At 40.2% G+C, this 20,296-nt stretch overlaps 2 protein-coding genes across 2 annotated transcripts in view; one reads left to right on the top strand and one right to left on the bottom strand.

The window, feature by feature from the left end:
* The window catches only part of LOC101517686 (organic anion transporter 7-like), a 67,008-nt gene that overhangs the window by 25,086 nt on the left and 21,626 nt on the right, over positions 1 to 20,296 (top strand). The window lies entirely within an intron of this gene.
* On the bottom strand, positions 5,978 to 18,829 carry LOC101525147 (organic anion transporter 7-like). The gene is made up of 9 exons (XM_004596747.4): positions 18,428 to 18,829; positions 17,626 to 17,729; positions 13,166 to 13,320; positions 12,893 to 13,061; positions 12,021 to 12,141; positions 9,479 to 9,594; positions 8,504 to 8,718; positions 6,687 to 6,795; positions 5,978 to 6,185 (listed from the first exon to the last, which is right to left on the bottom strand). The coding sequence occupies exons 1-9, from the start codon at positions 18,827 to 18,829 to the stop codon at positions 5,978 to 5,980; spliced, it is 1,599 nt and encodes a 532-aa protein (XP_004596804.3).

Raw genomic sequence — 20,296 nt, forward strand, 5'->3', positions numbered from 1 at the left:
TTTTTATTATCAATTTCCTCTCTGACCTATACGTCACATAGTAGCATCAGTTGCTTCCTGAAGCAAATGTAATAGCAGATAAACGGTACAAATGAAACAAGTCCATAATCATTGCAACCTTAACTAGAGTAACTGATACATATCACTTCAAAGAAACGTTTCCCCAAAATCTAGAACAAAAAGCATGTGAATAATACATCAAATGCCAGAAGCTTAAAAGAAGAGAATTTGACTGAATACTTGTATAAAACTTGTGAAAGATAAAATACTCCTAGGTTATGAGGGAAATCTAGATAAATATTCACCAAGATATTAAAAGCTGTTTACTTTTGGTAGTGTGCCTATACTTTTTTTTGACAATTTTTTTTTTTTTGGTTCCTGTAGTAGAAAGGATTATTCGGCGCTTAAAAACGAACTAGGAGAAAATGCCAGAAATAAAGTGTGAGGACAAACTATTGTCAAAATTTTAGTATAGCGAATAAATGTAATGCTTATGGAGATCCATGAAAAGGAAGACACAGTGTAACACTTAAATGTTCAGAAGGCAAAAATGTGTGATTAACGAAAAGATGAGTCAATGAAAATTCAGTATATTAAAAATCTGAGTGATGGGCAGGTGTGTGACATAGTAAAGACGTCATTTGGGATGCTCACATTGCACATCAGAGGTTTTGGCTCTGCTTTCTGTAAATGTGTGTCCTGGGATACAGTGAGGAGTGCCACGATATGCAGGTTCCTGCCACCTATACACGAGGCCTGGGTTTAGTTCTGGGATCCTAACTTGGAACTAGCCCAGTGCCAGCTGTTGTGGATGTTTGGGGAGTCTATCAGAGGAGAGAAAATCTTCCTGTCCTTCTGTCTGTGTTTTCTTTAACTTTTTCTTTGCTTTTCAAACACAGAAAAATAAATTTTGAAAAGAAAACTCATTTTAAAGTAATTAAAATCAAATGCCAGATTTTATTTTGCAAAGATTTCTTTTAAAAAAATTTTTATGTGTTTTATTATTTTATGATACAGTTCCATAAGCTCGGGGATTTCCCTTCCCCTTTGTCCAAGATCCTACCCCCCACTGAGTTCCTTTGTATCATTAAAATAGGATAGTCCTTCACAATCAGTCTAAAGTTCATCATTCTGCTATTTAAGTGTATCTTGACATTATAGGTATGGACATTGGCAGACAGTCCAGCATGCTCTAATGTCAAGATATATTTAATAGTTTCAGTGGGAGCCCATCTTTAATTTGAAAATAGAGTTGCATACTGATTTGTATCTTCACATCTGGATATGATAACCCCTATTACACAGTTATTATATATCCCCATAAACAAAAAGCCATAAAACAAAATCAACAACAGGGAGAATAAATAGAAAATTAGCAGCACCATGAAATGAAACAACATGCTACTGAATTATCAATGTGTTGCTGAAGACATAAAAAAGAAAATCAAAAACCTTCAAGAAGCAAATCATGCTACTGTGTGACCTATGAGTCAGAGAGGAAATTAATAATAAAAACAAAAACTTTTAATAAAAAACAGAAATATCAACCCCCCTGAGATGTAGCAAAAGCAGTATTGAAAGAGCTATGATCTTGTATTTTGCATGAAGGTTGCCTTATTTCAGAAAGAACATATGATATTTGTCCTTTTGGGATTGACTCATATCACTGAGCATAATGGTCTCAAGTTGGGATCATTTGATTGCCAATGGCAGAATTCCATTCTTTTAATGTCTGAGTAGCATTCCCTGGAGTAGATGTACCACAATTTCTTTATCCACTCCTCTTTTGACGGGCATCTGAATTGTTTCCATATCTTTGCTATTATAGATTGTGCTGCTGTTAATATAGGACTACAGTTCCCTTTCTCATATATAGATTTCATTTCTTTAGGGTATATCCCCACAAGTGGGATAGCTAGGTCATATGGCTGGTCTATTTTCAACTATCTTAGCACTCTCCACACTGACTTCTGTAGTAGTTGTACTAGTTACACTCCCACCATTAGTGAAAGAGGGTACCTTTCTCCCAACATCCACTCCAGCATGTGTTTTTAGTAGCGTTCTGAATGTAGGCCAATCTCACTGGTGTTAGGTGGAACCTCAATGTGGTTTTCATTTGTATTTTGCTGACAGCTAGGGAGCTTGAATCTTTTCTCGTATGTTTATTTTTTTTTAAGTTTATGTGTTTTTATTTGAAAGGAAAATTTATAAAGAGAAGGAGAGGGCCCGGCACAAGAGCTTAGTGGCTAAAATCCTCATCTTGCACACTCCAGGACTCCATATGGGTGCCAATTCTTATCCCGGCCACCCCACGTCCCATCTAGCTCTCTGCTTGTAGCCTGGAAAAGTAGTCAAGGATGGCCCAAAGCCTTGGGACCTGCACCCGTGTGGGAGACCTGGAGGAAGCTTCGGGGGCTTCTGACTTCAGATTGGCACAGGTCCAAGCTAACCTGTGGGACTTGTATTTCCACAGGGTTAGGCCCACACTACCCCCATAGAGTTTACCCCTGGACCAAATTCTCTCGTGTGCCGGTAAGTGTCTTGACCTGCAGAATGTGACCAGTCCACTTCTCCAACACCCAGTCAAGTTGTGGTGCCCAGCTAGACAGGCCCCCATCCATAGCTTTGGTTTGGACCGGTGTGTGGCAGTCAGTGATGCTCTATGCTAATAGCCCTTCTCAGGATTCCTAATTTGGCTGGTGATTCAGTCTGACTCAAATAGATCTTATGTACACTCCCCTCCAAACCATCAGGTCTCAGTCCCCATGCTTACCCGAAAGTTTCAGGACCCTATAACCGGGAATCACCCAGAATTCATCTTTCACATACACTAAAGTTGGCCTTATTAATAGGAGTCCCTAAGCAGCAATTTCATATCCTAAAAACCTCAGAGCTCGCCGCTGTGTGGCCAGCAGGCAGAGCCTGGCACCACTGGGTACACTCTCGCCCAAAGCCAAGGACTCAGTCACTGCCTTTTGGCAGTAGTTTTGGCCAGCTGAGCCCCCAGCCTCGGATCTGGCCTGGCAAGGGTGCCCCCCACAGTTGACACACTGTGGGGGGCTGCTATCCACCCCAACCCCAAGGGCCCCAACGGCCCTGAATCTTCCGACTCGTCCCACCATCCTGCCGTCCTGCTGCAGGCTTTTGGTTGCTCTTGGGCCTGGGAAATGCCAAGGACTCAGTCACTTTTTTTTTTAAATTTTATTTTGGCAATCTTTCCATTGTTGATTAGGGTAAAAACTTACAAGGGCTAAAGGGAATATTGAGGAGAAGCCCCACCCAGTCTCCCACCCACCCCAGGTCCCAGATGTAGGGCATATTCTGAGATCCTTTCTCAAGTGGTCCCGGTAGTTCACCAGTTATGCATTGCTGCCATTTTCGCCACTCCAGGCATGATGAGACTGTTGAATAATCTACTGGTTGACATAGTCCATCATAGAGTTTTTTGGCAGTGGTTTTGGCCTGCTCAGCTCCCAGCCTTGGATCCGGCCCGGCAGGGGTGCCCCCTACAGTGGACACACTGTGGGAGGCTGCCATCCGCCCCCAATCCCAATGTCCTGAGTCACAAAATTGTTTTTATTTAACCAGGGGAATTACAGTGGTGAAGGACCCTGAGTGTTTTTCTTGTCAAAACTCTATCATGAATGAGTACATGGGAGCAGTCTGGTCCTCCAAAAAATCACAGAGTTATCTTGAGCAATCTCGCAAACTGTCGCTATGGTCTCCGCTCTTCTCTCGTTGTCCTTTGTGATAAATACTGCTTTGAGACTGCTTTGTCTTGAAGATCGTTGCCCTGAAGATATGCTTTATCTCTCATTTTAGTTCTTTTTGGAACTCTCAAGCATTTCAATCGCACTTCTTACAGTTCCTTGGAAATTGCTGTATTGGTCTGCAGCTGATTTGGGCACAACACTTTCCAAATCCACTAAGCAGAACACCTGCTCCATTTAAATTTTTCAGTCTGAAGCGGATCAGTTGGATCAATGGAGAGTCCAGAGTTTCTACTTTTACTCACTGTGCCTCTTTGATTAGGGGATAGGGAAGATTATTTTTTTCCTACAAGTTCTTTGGATGGTTTGCTGCTGTGGGCTCCATGTTCAGTATCACCTCATCCCTTCTTCAAACAAGTTATCCATTTGTAAATTGATTTATTTTAGGCATTGTCCTAATACCATTTTATAAAGCATCATCGATTTCATTCTACCATTCATGCTTCACCATGAATTTGAGGTTTCTTCTTGCTTTAATTTTAGCAGAGTTCATGTTGCTCTGACAATGGCTCTTTTCAAACTGATATATTATCCTTATTAGTACCTCAAACAAAACCCTGTCTAGATATGTTAAAATAAGTTTTCATAAGTTTACTTGGGTCTAAAAATAAAAATTCTTCAAACTAGTACATATCTTTCTCATAATGCATTTTCCATTACCTTTTTTTTTTTGCCAAGACTCCTTTGTTTGATAACAACACCCAAGCAGTCTTTTGGTAAAAATTCATAATTGGAAATCTTCCAAATGTCTCAGAAAAGCTACTTAAAAGCTACACATAGGTTTCAAAATTTTATGTACCAAATAAAGCTTATCTTTTAATTCCTTTTCTCCACAAATTTTGTGATGTCCCTCAGACTTGACTACATAACCCTTTATTCCCTGACAATTTATGATGACAAAATAAACACATCCAGCTCCAGCTTGCTCTAGCCTGACTCATCCTTATTTCATGAAATTCATTATTTAGGAATCATTGTGTTAATTATTCATTTTTACACAAGTTTTGAGCTACTACATTTTCAAGTTGTTTCAAAACTGTTGGCATTCACGCCAGAATGATTACATCAATTATTATATTAATGAATTGGGAAAGACTCATTGCTTTAAATCTATTCTACTTTTCCATCCCCAAATATGTTAAGTATTTACAATGATACATTGTGTCATGATTTCCTTTAGAGTAGGATTTTTTCTAAAATGTTTTACTGTGTTCAACCATGAATATTTTATAGACAGTAAGTTAGTGCCACAATCCTAGGTGGGGACCGTTTTTCTGTCATAGCTGTTTATTCAGTTTCAAGTTTGTGAGTATTATGGAATGATCCTGATGACTTTCCTTTGTCTTGTGTGCTTCGATCTGCAGTTGGCTTGTGGAATCCGCTAGAACTGTGTCACTTTGATGAGGCTGTCTTCCTGATTGGCTTTTCTCCTGAGACAGACACAAAGCAAACCACAACTAAGCACAAACATGGAGGGCCATGGTGAAAACAGGCATTCCCTGCACTCTTTGGAGCATGCTGACAGGACGCCAGCTTTGGTAAGAACTGGGACCCGCCCCGCCCCCCCCCCCAGGTCTACAGCGAATCTTGTGATGTCAAAGACCAAGCTGAGTCAGCAGCTGAGAAGGCGGCGTCAAGTGTCCACTCTCACCCTGGGATGTCCTTCCAGTCTCCAAAGGGGTCTTTGGAAATATCAAAGCCTGCAAGAGATTTACAATCCTATCCACTCTTCTATCATTTTTTAAATGTTTCTTTACTGTACCTTTCTTGTCTTTTGCAAACTTGTTTATTCCCGGGGAAAGCCACAAGGACTCAGTCTCATAGGCAACGAAATAGGACTTTATCCTTAGATATGCTGCCATTTTGGAGAGTGACTACAGTTTAATAGTTAGCCACTGTCCCCGAACCACCCCCACCCCCACATTTTTTAAATGAATAATATAGACTTAAATAGCATTTTCCCAGCACTCTTGGAACCACAGGATTCCAGCTACTGGGGCAACCTCCTGTGTGAATGTGTATGCTATACTACAGAAGGGAAGACAGAAAAAAACTCGATTTTAGCTCTTTTCTGATAAACCTAGAGGTGCACAGTTGCAGGGCAGAGCTGAGATCACTTAGGGGTGACGTAATGCTGCCGGGTGCTTTGCCGTTCTCGTCACAGGCTCCTGGCACACAGACGCTCTCAGCACAGCTACCAGATTCACTCACTGATTCTCCAGATCCTGGATAGAGTCAGGTAGGGGCTGGTTCTTGGTCTCAGGAAGCAGCAGCACAGCAAGGCCAGAGAGGATGGAGCAGACTCCATAGATGATCCATGGCAAGGGCACATAGTAAATCCTTACAATCATTATCAAAGGAGCCAGGGCAGCCCCGATGCTACCGGCGATTGAAATGATTCCTAAGGCTGTTGCTCTTGGAACACAAACAACACAAAAGCAATTCGGTCAAAATACATTCCTATGTATTGTGGTTTATTATTTGATCATGTTTAGACACATGCAAGTTGACAATCCAAAGCATTCAGATCATTGCTGCAAGAGCCCCTATTATTTTATTGGCTATGTTTGTGATTTATGGATACTTTAAATATTCAAGACTAATTATTTTATATCCTGTCATGTTTACTTGATATTTTTAGATATTTATCCAAATCATTTAAAAATGCATTCTCTTCTTTGCTAATTATTTTCAAGTCTATTAGTGCATTCAGATACGTTCTATTTTAAAATATTATAGGCAAAAAAGACAATTTTCAGAAAACTTAAGCTTTATTATGTTTCATACTATTGTAACTGATAACGTCTAAGTGAGAATTTTGGTAACTTACAAGCCTTAGTTTCCATTCCCCACACAAGTCCCAACTAGCTGAAAAGATCTGCTTTTAGCCCTGACAGATTCTCCGTGCGTCTCTACCTGATTGCTGTGGGAAGAAGTTCATTTCCATGGGTAACACAACTGCTGGTAGCTGCACTGGAAAGTCCTCCTCCGAAAGTTGACAAAGCCATACGCAGGATCTCCATGTCTTGAAAAAAGACCAGTGAAACTCAGAAAATCAATGCCATACGAATTTCACAGCCCTCCAATTCTAGCAGCTTGTAGAGTAAATGCAGATCCAGGTGTTTGTGGCGTAAAATGTAAGGACCAATAGCTGTGTGATTTCTCTACCTGCTGTGACTGAAATATTTCAATAAAGCGACTTGATTTATTCCATGACTTCTCCCTGCACAACAGAGACTTGCCAAACCGGGGGAAGACTATGAGAGCAGCAGGATCTTGCTCTCATTTTTCCTCCTTGAGCCTTTGGTTCTTCGTGGGGAATGGAGGACTGTCATAGAGGAGAAGTTGCTAAGGGCTAACAGGGTCAGACGTGTCCCAGAGGAGCTGAACAACTAAGTGCAAGTACGAGATTGACAAGAAAATGCTGTTGTAGAAGAGAGTGAAAAGCCAAGAGGATGTAGAGGACCAATTCAAGAGAACGTTGATCTAGGGTAGGAAGGAACCAAAAATTATGACCTCCATTTGGGATTTTTCTTTTCAAACATGATAGGGATTTCAGAGTCTACTTCCTATGCAATTAAAAAAACAACTCTTATGAGAGATTTGGGACTTCAGAGTTCTGTTGCAAGGCAGCACACATGAGGACATTCCGCTCCTGTGGAATACACTGCTCCTCTGGGATTTAGTTGAAGCGTACAGAATACACCTATGCATTAGAATGCACGAATATACAGTCATGCTATGTAGAATGCATCCTGTGATTTAGGTGAGGTATTGTGACAACCCGATTTCCCCTATTCACTAAATATGATCATTCGTTCTGTAAACTTGATTCTAAAAGTTGTAATCACTTAATACTTTTTATTCTGGACACGTTACTGTGTGTTGATAAGGAAGTTTAATTTGTTGAATTCAGCTCTTGCAAATCAAGGCGCAGTGTATGACCCACAAGTGGATACATGGAGATGGAGGAGTGTATTGTCTCCAAAGCTGGAATACCATGAAAGAGGAACTGAAAATATTGTTTCCTATATGGGCTGAGTCACACTTAGCAGACACAATCAAGTCATGTGTATCGACAAGTTTGCTTACTGAAAAGTCAGGTGGAAAGTCGCTGTCTACCAGCAGGGCGCCAGATCCAACAGAGCAGTTTACAGTTTACAGGTCCTTCTCGGATGTGGGGACTATGTTCACACCAATTTTACCAATTTTGAATTCTTTTATCAGCAACTCAATGGCACAATCAGTGCTGAATTTTTAGGTTAGGAAATCTTCACAACTCAACTACCTTGTTCCAGACAGGTACAGCCAGTGTGGCAACTGAGTAAAGTCGGGGCGGCGGGCCCAGCGCCATAGCGCAGTGGTTAGGGTCCTCGCCTCGAACGCGCCAGGATCCCATATGGTTGCCACTTCTAATCCTGGTGGCCCGGCTTCCCCATCCAGCTCCCTGCTTGTGGCCTGGGAAAGCAGTCGAGGACGGCCCAATGCCTTGGGACCCTGCACCCGTGTGGGAGACCTGGAGGAAGCTCCTGGCTCCTGGCTTCAGATTGGCACAAAACCGGCCGTTGCGCTCACTTGGGGAGTGAATCATCGGATGGAAGATCTTCCTCTCTGTCTCTCCTCCTCTCTGTGTATCCACCTTTCCAATAAAAATAATAAATAAATCTTTTAAAAAAAAAGAAAGTAGGGGTGGAGAGAATAATTTCTTTTTCCCGCTTATTTTATTTTCTTACCTTGGGGCACTATTGTGAGGGCCAGAACGCAGATCCCCAGAGTGAAGCAGAACGTGGCCTGGCTTCCCCGACGGCCTAAGCGGTTCAGTGCCAGCAGTGCAACAAAATTACCCAGGAGGTTCGCTACCCCAAACAGGCCTTGCAACAGGAAAATATTGCTCCCCAAATGCTGCAGGTGGACATTTAGGCCAATAAAGAGCATGATGTTTGATAATCTGTAGTGAACAAAAGAAGAAAGGTGTGTATCATAAAACCTAGAGCCTGAGTTCTACAAACACCAACATGTCCAGATGGCCATTTCTTGGGGTGAAAGTATAAAGGTGCTACTTGTATTGTAGAAAAAAAAAATCATTGTATGACCATTATTTTTAAATCATCAAAAGATATTGTAAGATGAGGGAAGTCGTAATTCTTGTTAAGGTTTTTTTTTTTTTTTTTTTTTTTTTGGGAGGGTGGAAGTACAATAATGGATGTTATTTGATAGAGCCTTCTAGAATTCCAGATTTTCTACATTTTTCTACATTTGAGCTGTATGTTGGTTACATATTTATAAATATTCATGGGACAACATGCTGCATTTATTTAAATTTTGAGACTAGACACTCTGTGAGATGATGAACATATTGAGACATAATCGCTGGTGTCCTTTACTGTAATTTTGTCCCAGTTAAGATGGAAACTAACAAATCCCCCTAAAGTTAAAATATATACAGATATGATGATTATAAAGTTAACTTGGTCAGTCTCTTGTGATATCTCTAGTAGAGCTATGTGAAAAAAACACAGCTCCCCATCATATACTTACTTGGTTCCATGTCAGTTTTATATCCCTTTGATCATCTCCAAACATGTACGATCTTCATAGCTTTCTTATCTTTTCTCCCCAAGTCTGTCCCTACCACTTGTTGCACCCATTGAAATAACAGCTCCAAGCCTCCACCATTTCATGTTCCTTAGGCACTCTGTGAAGCCTACCTCACAAAGGACAAGAGTATGATCCGTTTCCGCAGGGTGGGTGTTTGGAACGAGTCACACACAGAAGGTTTTATCTGTGCAGCCACCAGCTCCTCCTTCATGGTGGATCTCACGACCTTCAACAGCATCAACAGCAACAACAGACTACTCAGTTTTTACAAAGAGTGGGCCAGGATAGGAGCATGGGGCATGACTAGGGCACCCATGGGACATGAGATCTGCTCTCTCACTTTCTGGTAGTAAATGCAAACATTAGAGGTACATGACAGGTACAAAAGTGGTAGAAAGCTAAAAGAAACGCCACAGTACCTAGGCAGTGATAGCCCAAGACTGAAAAGCACTGTAGGGCTGGAGATTTAGGTGGGGGATGGAATGCAACTGGGAAGTTCACTTGTATTAGGGTCCAAAGTCCATTCATACCTGGTCCCTGTGCTTAGTTCTCAGATGACTACTTGCTGTGGAAAGAAAAGTAAGTTACCCTGTGAGACCTGATTTCGATTCTTCTGTCAGCCTCTGTCAGGAAAATTCTAGCATATCCTATTTCCGTGAGTTAGAAACCGACAATGACGTCTAGGCAAGTCTGTGGAGGGGAGATATTGGAGTGGCATCATCTGCAGGCAGGCTTGATCATGATCAAATGTTAGCTCTGCATTTGCCGGGCATATGCCTTGAGGGAAGTTCTTAAATACCTGTGAGCATATTATTTTGCCTTATTTCTTTTTAAAATATTTATTTGTTTGAAAGACCAAGTTACTCAGAGAGAGAGAGAAAAACAGCAAGAAAGGGAGATACAGAGACAGTAAGAGATGGTAAAGTGGAGAGAGGGAAGATAGAGAAGGAAAATCTTCTATGTACTGGGTGACTCCCCAAATGACCACAATGACTAAGACTGCGCATGGGCAAAGGCAGGAGCCAGGAACTTTTCATCTGGATCTCCCACGTGGGTGGCAGGGGCCCACACACTGGGTCCATCTTCTTTTCCCTCCCCAGGTATATTTAGCATGGAGCTGGATCAGAAGTGCAACAGCCGGGACTCAAATTGGCACGCATACGGTATGCAAGTGTCACAGCAGCTGCTTACCTAGCTGCAGTACAACTTTGTTGGTCTTCACAATTTTGTTTTTAAAAAGAAGAGCTAAAAATAGAAGGGTCAAAATCTGGAGAAGTAGGCAGAGAAAAAAAAATAACACCTCTGTCAGAAGAATTTGCTAGTCCATCAGCAAGGAGCCCTCAGTGCCACTCTGGACCCCTTTCGTGTTCCTTGCATACACAGTAGAAACCTAATCTCAGCAGCACTTTGGTTCTTACTGTTTTGAATCTTTGAAAGAGTCGGCTTAGAATTATTTACTTTGAAATTGACGCATACAGATGAAATGGTCATTTTTTTTCCCGTGGGGTTATTGTTTATAGTCTGTATTTCCACAAAACCAAGGTCCTTTTGTGGTTTTTTTTTTTTGGCTTTTTTTTTTTTTTACCTTTTATTAATCCTTATCACTGTAAAGTTAAAAAGTTACCTCAAAAACAACAAAAAAAAAACATAAGGAAGAAGGAAAGAGGGTGGGAAAAAGGGAGGAGTGGGAAGGGGAAGGTAATATCATTAGAGTCCCAGAATTATATCTATATATCAGATTAAATCTATTAACAATTAATTCAACTTAAAATTCCATTTAAAATTTGTTAAGAGGGAATATTTCATCTTAACTGATTTTGATCACACCCAAATATTTTAAAATCTACTATTTTTTCTCTTACTAGTGTAAAACCACCTTGATATTGTAACCCTGACATAATAATACGGCTACTCATGGTTAAGCAATGTGCCTACCGCACTATAATTTTTCAATGCTTAACATAGTATGTGATGAACTATGTATGTCACTATCTAATGGTTTACTTCTATGTAAACAATCTGTTTCATTACCTAGAGTCCTATTGCTTTCTAAAGGAGAAGTCCGAAAAAAAGAGAAAGACTTTTGAAGCATGTCCACTCAGTTGTAGGCTTGGAACGTGTACTAAGTAAAATGTAAGTTTCTTAGGACAGAGGTTTGGACTGACATGATCACTTAGGTAGCACCATGAGCAGAAGAGTGCCAAATATATCTTGAATGAAGAATCATGAAGTTGGGTGATTGAATATGTACATTTTCTTCTGTGCTATTTTCAGCATCATGAACCCATCCTTCTTAGCCCACCCTGAGGAAAAGGACCAAAGACTAATAAACAGCAAGGAGTGATTTGTTTGTGTTGCTTTCGGTAACATAGAATGGGATTCGTGCAGTTTTCACAATTATTAACACTAAGTGCCACTATCTCTGTAAGTGAATTACCCATGTCCACTCTCTTTATTAACATGTATTCTCTTTCACTATATAAACAGTGAAATATTAAGTGTCAACATTTATTGGGAATCAGGATAATTAAGTGAGGCACTCCCATACCCAGTCCCGTACTCCCACCCTTATTCACCTGCTGAAAACTGACTAGTGTGTATGTCAGGTAATGTTTCTCCTACACTCCATTACCAGTTCCCTTCCTGGTTCACCTCTATGGTTAAGGTGTCTTCCACATTCTTCCCATTCCTGCGTGCAGTTTCCCTGAGCTCCTTCAGCCCCTTCTCCGGTTTGTTGGTAATGATCAGCCAGCGAGCAGATTCTGCCAGCCACCTGTCCAAGAATGGGAGAAACGTGCAGTCAGTTTTTGCTTCATCATTGTTCACCTGATCAATATCCTGAGACACCTTCCCCTTCCTATGGAATGCCTGTCACTAGTTAGGTTTTATCTAGAAGCATAAACACACGGTCTCTTGCAACAGTACTAGGAAATCACAAGTATGACCTCACCACGTTTTGAACTTTCTTTGCAGATGTTACAGAACAGAACTCATTTGTCCCTGCATTATCCAAGGAATTTTTTTCTGGTTTTAGCAAATAAGAATGCACCCTGCTTAGGTAAATATTTACATAAGTAAATAGTGAATAATTCCTAAATAAACTACATATCAGGCAATGTTTTTGTTGTATTTACACTAATCACCATGTATTTGAAATTTGGACTTAGTAAGACATCTTGTATTTTGTCACTTAAGCATAAAATTAAAAGACACTTGGATGCATAGAAAATTTCACCCACACAATGAATAACACTCAGTGTAGCCGTGGTTCAGGCAGCATATGGAATAGCATATGGAATATATTTGTCATTTATCTGACAAGCAAATTTAATTCTGTATCCTTAATGTTATCTGACAACTGTATCTGTTACGCTTCCCAAATTATACACAGAGAATAGATTAGTATAGCGCATGCTCAAATGTTGACCAAGGACATAGCAATCCACATGTACACAAATTCCACATGCATTGCCTGTATTTTGCACTTCTACATCCTCTAATATTAAAAGCGAACGGGCTTATACCTTGAGGACAGAAAGAAGATGAGAAATGGCACAGAAAACACCATTTGGAGGATGTGCCACTCACGGACGAAAAAAGCCAGGCCACCCAGAGCTATCTGTCCAATACTTCCAGCACTGGTTACCAGTATAACTCCCATGGCTTGGAACTGGGGCAATGTCCATTCTAGAACTGAAAGAGAACACAAACAGGAGGACTTTGCTTTACACAAAGGTGGAATTTCAAGGGCAAAGGCAAAGTTTGTAAACTACCCAAGATCCAAAATGTTGACTTACGGAGCAAAAAACTATTTGATATGATGACTGAGGTAGCCATCCCAGACAAGAAGCGAAGTAAGCAGTAAATGAGGAAGGTGGGAGAAAAGGCGGTACAGGTGCCAGCAATGCCCAACAACAGGAAGCAGAATCTGAGCATTAACTTCCTCCCAAACCTGAGAAAGGAGAACAGATTAGCAATTGGAAACCATAACCATACATAAGATTTTTCGAAAAGTAAGCCTGCTTTGACATTTGGTGCATTTTTAACAAGCAACTCTTTGCACTTCAAGTGTCAACAGATTATCAATGGCAGCTCTCAGAAAAAGCCTTCTCCATTTGTAAGTAGACATCAAATATTTCAAATATTCTTTGCTTATGTGTTACCAGTAGATCTTGAAGACCAACTGAAACTACTGAAGATGGACTGCAATGCTAGAAAATAGAACTCATCGCAAATGCCTTCGTATTAACAAGATCAGTTAGTGTAATGCAGAGTCTGTATAGTGTCTAGAATGCGAGAATTCTGACCTGGAATGAGTTGGTGTATTGAACACTTATTTTCAAAGAGATGGTGTGTGGAGAGGTCATCTTTGGGAAATGAGTAGGCATAGACAGGGATAGAGGAGTAAGGGTTCCATGTGACATTGGTGCCCTTACAGGTAGAGATGACAAAGAGCTTGTTTGCAATCCCATTATCACTTCTATGTGAGGATGTAGGGAGAAATCTGCTAGCTACAAACCAAGGAGAAAACCTTCAGTAGAAACCAAATTGGTCATGACCTTGATATTGGAATTCCCAGCCTCCTCATTTAAAACCATCCAGCATGGAATTTTGCTATGTAAACCCTGGCTAAGTAACACAAGCTCTGAATCAGGAATTGGGACTCCGGGGCCACACAGGTCATGTCTAAATCGGTGTGAAAGGAATGTGCAAGAATGGGGCATCACAGTTGCCAATGGGGTCGTTAACATTCCCTGTCTTCTGATTCTGAATAGGATCCTGCAGATTATGCTTCCTGTAGAACAGGATGCAAGAAGGCCTCCACCCATAGAGCTAGAAGTGGAAAGTAATGCGTAAGATGAGCATGAAGAAACAGAAAAGATCTTGAAAAACAGACATGTATCCATTGTTCCAGGAGTGCCTGGGAAAGCGGCCACCTCCACAGACAACTTGTACACGATGACATGTGCTATTTCTGCATGACCAGTAACCCAGCCCAATGAACAAAAAGGAAGACTCAGAAAATGATTTACACACTTGTCTGTTCTCAGAGCACATTCACATGATGGTACTGTTAAGTCTTGTGCACTTTGAGTGTTTACACATGTATGCCTAAGTTCTGTTTATCTTTCAGTTCAGACTGGAATTGCATCTATACAAAGGGCTATGACTAGACTACAATAGAATCTCACAATATGAGAAATATGATAATTGATCACGCTTTATGTTCAAAAGAAATTTATGTTGTGCAAAATGTGAAGATTATTGCCTCATTGAGTATTAATGCGCAATCTGGCTAGATATTACACTCTGTTTTTCTTTCAACCTGACGGTATAGCAGGACTCTATTTCTGAGTCTTTTAATCCCGTTGGATTCATTTAATGGTATTTCAACATGGGCTGCAGAATCACTTTTATGTGACTTCAGGTATGTCTAGATAAATTCCCTTTTGGCTTTATCCATTCTCTCTAATGAAACTAGAAATAAATTGGACTGTTCACATTTGAAGGTTTTTTTAAAAGTTTATTTATTTATTTGAAAATGATAAAGAGAGAGCGGCAGAAATCTTCAATTCATTGGTTCACTCTCCAATCAAGCGCTTCTTCTAGGACTCCCACACGGGTAGTAGGGGATCAAGCACTTGGTCCATCTTCTGCTACTTTCCCTAAACTATTAGCAGGGAGCTGGGTTGAAAGTAGAGCAGCTGGGATTTGAATTGGAAACATTATAGGGTGCTGGCACTCCAGGAGGTGGCCTCAGCATTATGCCACAACACAGCCCACAAATTTGCGAATTTCTTTTTTTTTTTTTTTTTTTGTGGACAATTAGTTTGGAATTTTATTGAATGATTATAATTATCAATCATATTTATAGTTTATGATCTGAAAGCACAAAGATGATTCAAAAGAAAGCTAAAAATTTCAGTTGCATTTTGTATAAATAGATTTGTATAAACTTAGTCTTAGAGGCATTTTAATGATAACATTACTTCTGATAAGAATATTTGATATATCTCATTATAAAGAAACTAAGAAGTAAAATGTTACTCTGCATTTTGCTCTGATTTTCATAGGTGTCTAACAAGCTACTCCTGATTACATAAACATCTCTGGACTTTGTTGGCTTAATAATAGAGATAATGGAGGTAATATTTAACTGTCATGCTGTTCCATATCTTGCTTCCTATTCACAATATAATGAAGATTGAGGGTCTTTTTTTTTTTAAGTGTCCACTAAATTGTTAGAGATTTCAAGATAATAGATTTAATTGCTTTCTTTGCTTTTTTTCTGCGTTTAAAAGATGTCCATCCTGTAAGCTTTGAAATTTCTCACCCAAGATTTTGAAATATAAGCTTTTTAATGGAGGTTAAAGATTTGCATGTAACAATATAAACTTTTTTTTTCCCATTAGCTATTCTTTTTTTTTTAATTTTTATTTTTAATTAATATTTAGCATTATATGACAGTTTCATAGGCTTTGGGAATCCCCCCACCCCTCCACCTCCCCTCCCTCCTGGTGGATTCCTCCACCTTGATGCAGCATTACAGTTCAAATTCAATCAAGATTCTTTCCTTGCAAACATATATTAAGCATGGAGTCCAGCTACTTATTGTCCAGATGGGTTGAACAGTTTCTTGGGGAGACCATTTCTGGTCCGAAGTCAGAGCTGGTATAATATCATCACAGTCAATTAAGAGTCCCAATATAACATCAACAGCAATTTGCAATATTATGGAATTGACATAGTTTTGAGTAACCAGTATGTTAAAGAAAAAAAAAAAATAAAAAAAATAAAAACAAAGAACAAAATAACAAAAAAAACAAGTCCTAACCACAACCTATGATTAGCTCATTGACATCTCAATTTTAGTTTATATACAGGACCGGACCGGCTGCTATATACCCCGAAAAGGCCACAGGGTACCATTCAGCTGTCTCATGTCTATTTCATTTTAATATTTAGCCATTTGTTGTGTTGAAGTATAATTTTGTTGATCTTGGCAGATTTTGGGATAATCCAGACTGGCTTGTAACTCTAACAAGATATTTGTCGACATTTAAGGTGCAGAACATTTTTTTTTTTTTTTGTGATCAATCAGAATCTACCTATCTCACACAGGGCCTGGTTACTGAACTCTTAGAATGAAGACTCTTGTCTTTCACTCACAGCTCCAGACAGCACAGTCCACAGCTAAGTGACATGGTGATGGAGAACGGTAAGGATCCCTTTAAGGTAGGAATCCCTTTTTATTTCTCAATGTTTACATGGCTGGTTAATGGTTGTCTGTCTGAGGAGACAAAATTCCCCCACTGTATAACTCCACAACTGTGACATCCATTGTTGGATCAGTTTCTTTGCACAGTTGCAAAGTTTAAGTGTAGGGACTGGTGTTGAGATGTGGCAGATAAGGCTCCTGTCTGTGACACCTGTAACCTCTATGGGTGCAGATTTGAATCCCAGATGGTTCATCTCCACTCCAGCTTCCTGCCTGATGGCCTGAGGAAAGCAGCAGAGAATGGCCCAACTGCTTGGGCCCATGCTACATACTTGGGGGACTCAAATGAAGGTCCCTCCTCCTAGTCTCAACCTGGTCCAACACTGACTGCTGTCACTATCTTCAGGAGTCAACCAGCAGATGGAAGATCTTTCTCCCTTTCTGTCTCCCTCTTTTTCTAATTCTGGCTTTGAAAATAAATAATGTTTAAAAGATTAAAATGGTTTTTGTGTTTTAAAAACTAAGAATGCTGATAAAAAGTTTTCAATGCTCCACTGGTGACATGTGAGTGTTATAGGAATGTCTATTCAACAGACTCAGTGGATAAAGATGTGCTGGATATTCTCTGTTCCACAAGCATTCAGTGCCTGGGATCCAGAAAGGGCTGATACTGTAGCTCTCACCAGTGCTGACAACACCATGTTCTTTATCTGTGTCTTTGCCTAGGCTGAATCCCAAGAATTGCAACATAATCCTCTCTCATGTCTCTAAATCACATGCTCTGGTACCTTTTTAAAACCCTCTCTTAAAATACCACCATGTCTTATGAAAATGTCATTTTGTGTCCCATAGGTCTCAGAACACAAACCTTAGAAAACTGCCCTCGCTACAACTGACAGCAGTTTTTCAGTTGTGCTTGCAGGTGTCTGGAGACTAAGTTCTCCCCAGGACAGCACATTTGCCAAAAACATTTCATTGTTGATGAACAATTCAGAAATTTCATTCTAACAAAGAGAGTTGTGAAGCAGAGTCACTCACTTATCTGTTAAATGGCCGCAGAAGACGCCTCCCAGGAGCATCCCAGTCATGACAGAGAATCGGACCACTGAGTTTAGTGATTGTGACGCACATACCAGGTCCCACTAGAAGAGAAGGAACCAGCAGAGCAGAATTCACAATGCCTCAATGTAGCCAGACAAAGCCCTTTAACAAGACTGCAAGCTTCAGGATGTCAAGTGCCTATCGTCTTGTCTAGCATTCCTTTTCCATAGTTGCTGAATTTTGCCACTTAGACATAGCTCAAACATAGTTTTCTTGAGGAATCCTGTCTTAAGCTGAAGATTATATTAATGGCCCTGTATTAACTTGTTCTCACAGGTGATCACAACGTGCAGTCATTTGAGGAAGTTTATGAACTTACACAATTTCACACATGTCACTATAGACCTCCTTTGTATAGACCACTATGACTGTTCTGGGGATATAATTCTGAGAGTGAAGGTTTTGACCAATCTGCAAGATATTTCTCATTCAAGATCAAGGCTGAGCCTTCTTTAATACATCATTTAAAAAAAACATAGGACTTGCTGAAATTGTGACAGAAAGCACCTGATGGCACAGTCATATCTACTTTTGACTGTATTAGACTCGTCTAACATATTGTACATTAAACATATAGAACATTAAACATATATGACCTTTAATATAGAAGCAATGTCAGGCTGAATAATTGAAGAATGAGTACCTACATGATATTCAAAGGCTTGAAGTATACTCATAACTTGTGTTATTTCTAAGTACCCCGGTCACATACTCATTAGAGAAAAACGGGTTCTCTTACTTTTGTCACGATGGTAGAGTGGAAGGAGCTTTGGTCATACACCCAGCCATCCATACAGGGTTCTGTGTCAGATTCGCTTACAGTGGGGAAGGTCCCGTTCAGATGCAGGAGCTGCCGCTGTGGATGAATGAAGCGATGGCACTTCTCTGGCGTCAGGTCTGAGTCCAGAGGGATGGAAGCTCTTAGGAGAGCTTCTTGGCTGAGGAGTCCAGTGTCATTGTCAGAGACAGCGTGATTGTCAAGGAGTGGGACCCAACAGCGATGCTCAGGAACGGCTCCAGTGAAGTTCTCCAGCTGCAGATGTGGATAAGCTAAAATGGTTGCAATGACAAAGAAAACAGTCTGAAGGATCTGAAATCTCCCCAGTCCACCGACTAGATCCAAGAGATCAAGAAAGGCCATGGAGGCAAAACCAATGATCCCTGAGAATTGGCACACTGGCTCCCAGGGGAAAAAAATCCAACAGATAGTGTCTTTTTATTAGGTAATTCTAGCCCTGCGAAGCGAAACGAATCTGCACATGATTTCGGGCTGAGCTAAGTTATTGTGTGAATTCAAGTCAAAAAGAGATGTTTTGATTGGATAATCACAACTGTACACACATCTGTTTAAATTTCTACTTTGTGAAAATCCATGTCAACAGTGTCCAAAGCTAGCATCGGACTTTGTCCTGCACATCCTCGTGTAAACAAAACAAATCTGCTATAGAGATATACTGTCCTTTTTAGACAGTGCTGTGGGAAATGCTGAATGCAATTTACTAACTTTTGTAGTAGTGAATTCTGACTTGGGGAGCAAGAGAAAACCATCATGAATTAAGTTCAAGCATCAAAACATTGGCACAATCTTCTCTTTTTGCCAAATGACACTTTGCTCCAGATAAATTTATCCCTGAAACTCTCAAGTGACTCACAATGAGATGATGGAGGTGGTGATGGAGTCCAGTGGCACCCACAGTCTGATGTGTTTTCTTTTGCCTGTGTATTTATTCAGTGTCTTCCAGGAGCACTCCAAATGGAATGAAAAGGTAAGTTTATTTTAGTACCAAAAAATCCTAACCTCATAAATTTTTTAGGATATGCTTTTTTCATGAACGTTTTTGAAGACCCCTTATAAGTATAAATCTAAACGCTTGTTTTGCACTCAAATAAGTTTAGCTTTGAATTCCATTTTCCAGTAACTTTTTGGCGTCCCTCTGCATTCAAGGGCCTTGGTAGAGCGAGTGGTAAGGCAGGAATGTGATTTGACTTCTGAACCCACGCAGGACTTTGAGTCTCCTTGTCAATACATTAATAGTATTAGAAGGGTAGGAATTTGTTCACTCAATAGCATCCCATATGTCTCTTAGGTTTCCTTCGTGAATACATTAAGCCATTCATGAGATTAATGGATCAATGTGTTATGGGTTGTGACTAGAGTAAGTCTGCCATAAAAGTCAGTTTTATGACAGGTGGATTAGGTCTTTTGTGCAGTCTCTCACATCATCATATGCTCTGTGTTGCTTCAGGACTCAGCTCTCTGAAGAAGGCAGTGCTGATGCTAACCCTTGACTTTCAAGTACAGCGATGAGCAAACCAAGCCCATGTTATTTTTAACTTGCCATGTCATGTGGTATTGTGTTATTAACAGCAGGAAATGGACAAAGGCAGACACTTTTAACACTGAAAATGGACAACACTGGTAACTAAACCAAGAGATTTCCAGGAAAATTGATAGGTGACTACCAAATAGTGAGGCTTGTCTGTGCAAAGTGAAAAATGATGGGTAGGTTGGGCTAAGCCCAAACCAGTATTCTCCTAGCACAAATCTGTGATCACATTGCTTAGCTAGGTGTCTATGTAACCTTAGCACATGTTCAAACATTCAACA

Source organism: Ochotona princeps, chromosome 4 (genome assembly GCF_030435755.1).
Source record: "Ochotona princeps isolate mOchPri1 chromosome 4, mOchPri1.hap1, whole genome shotgun sequence".
Lineage (NCBI taxonomy): Eukaryota > Metazoa > Chordata > Mammalia > Lagomorpha > Ochotonidae > Ochotona > Ochotona princeps.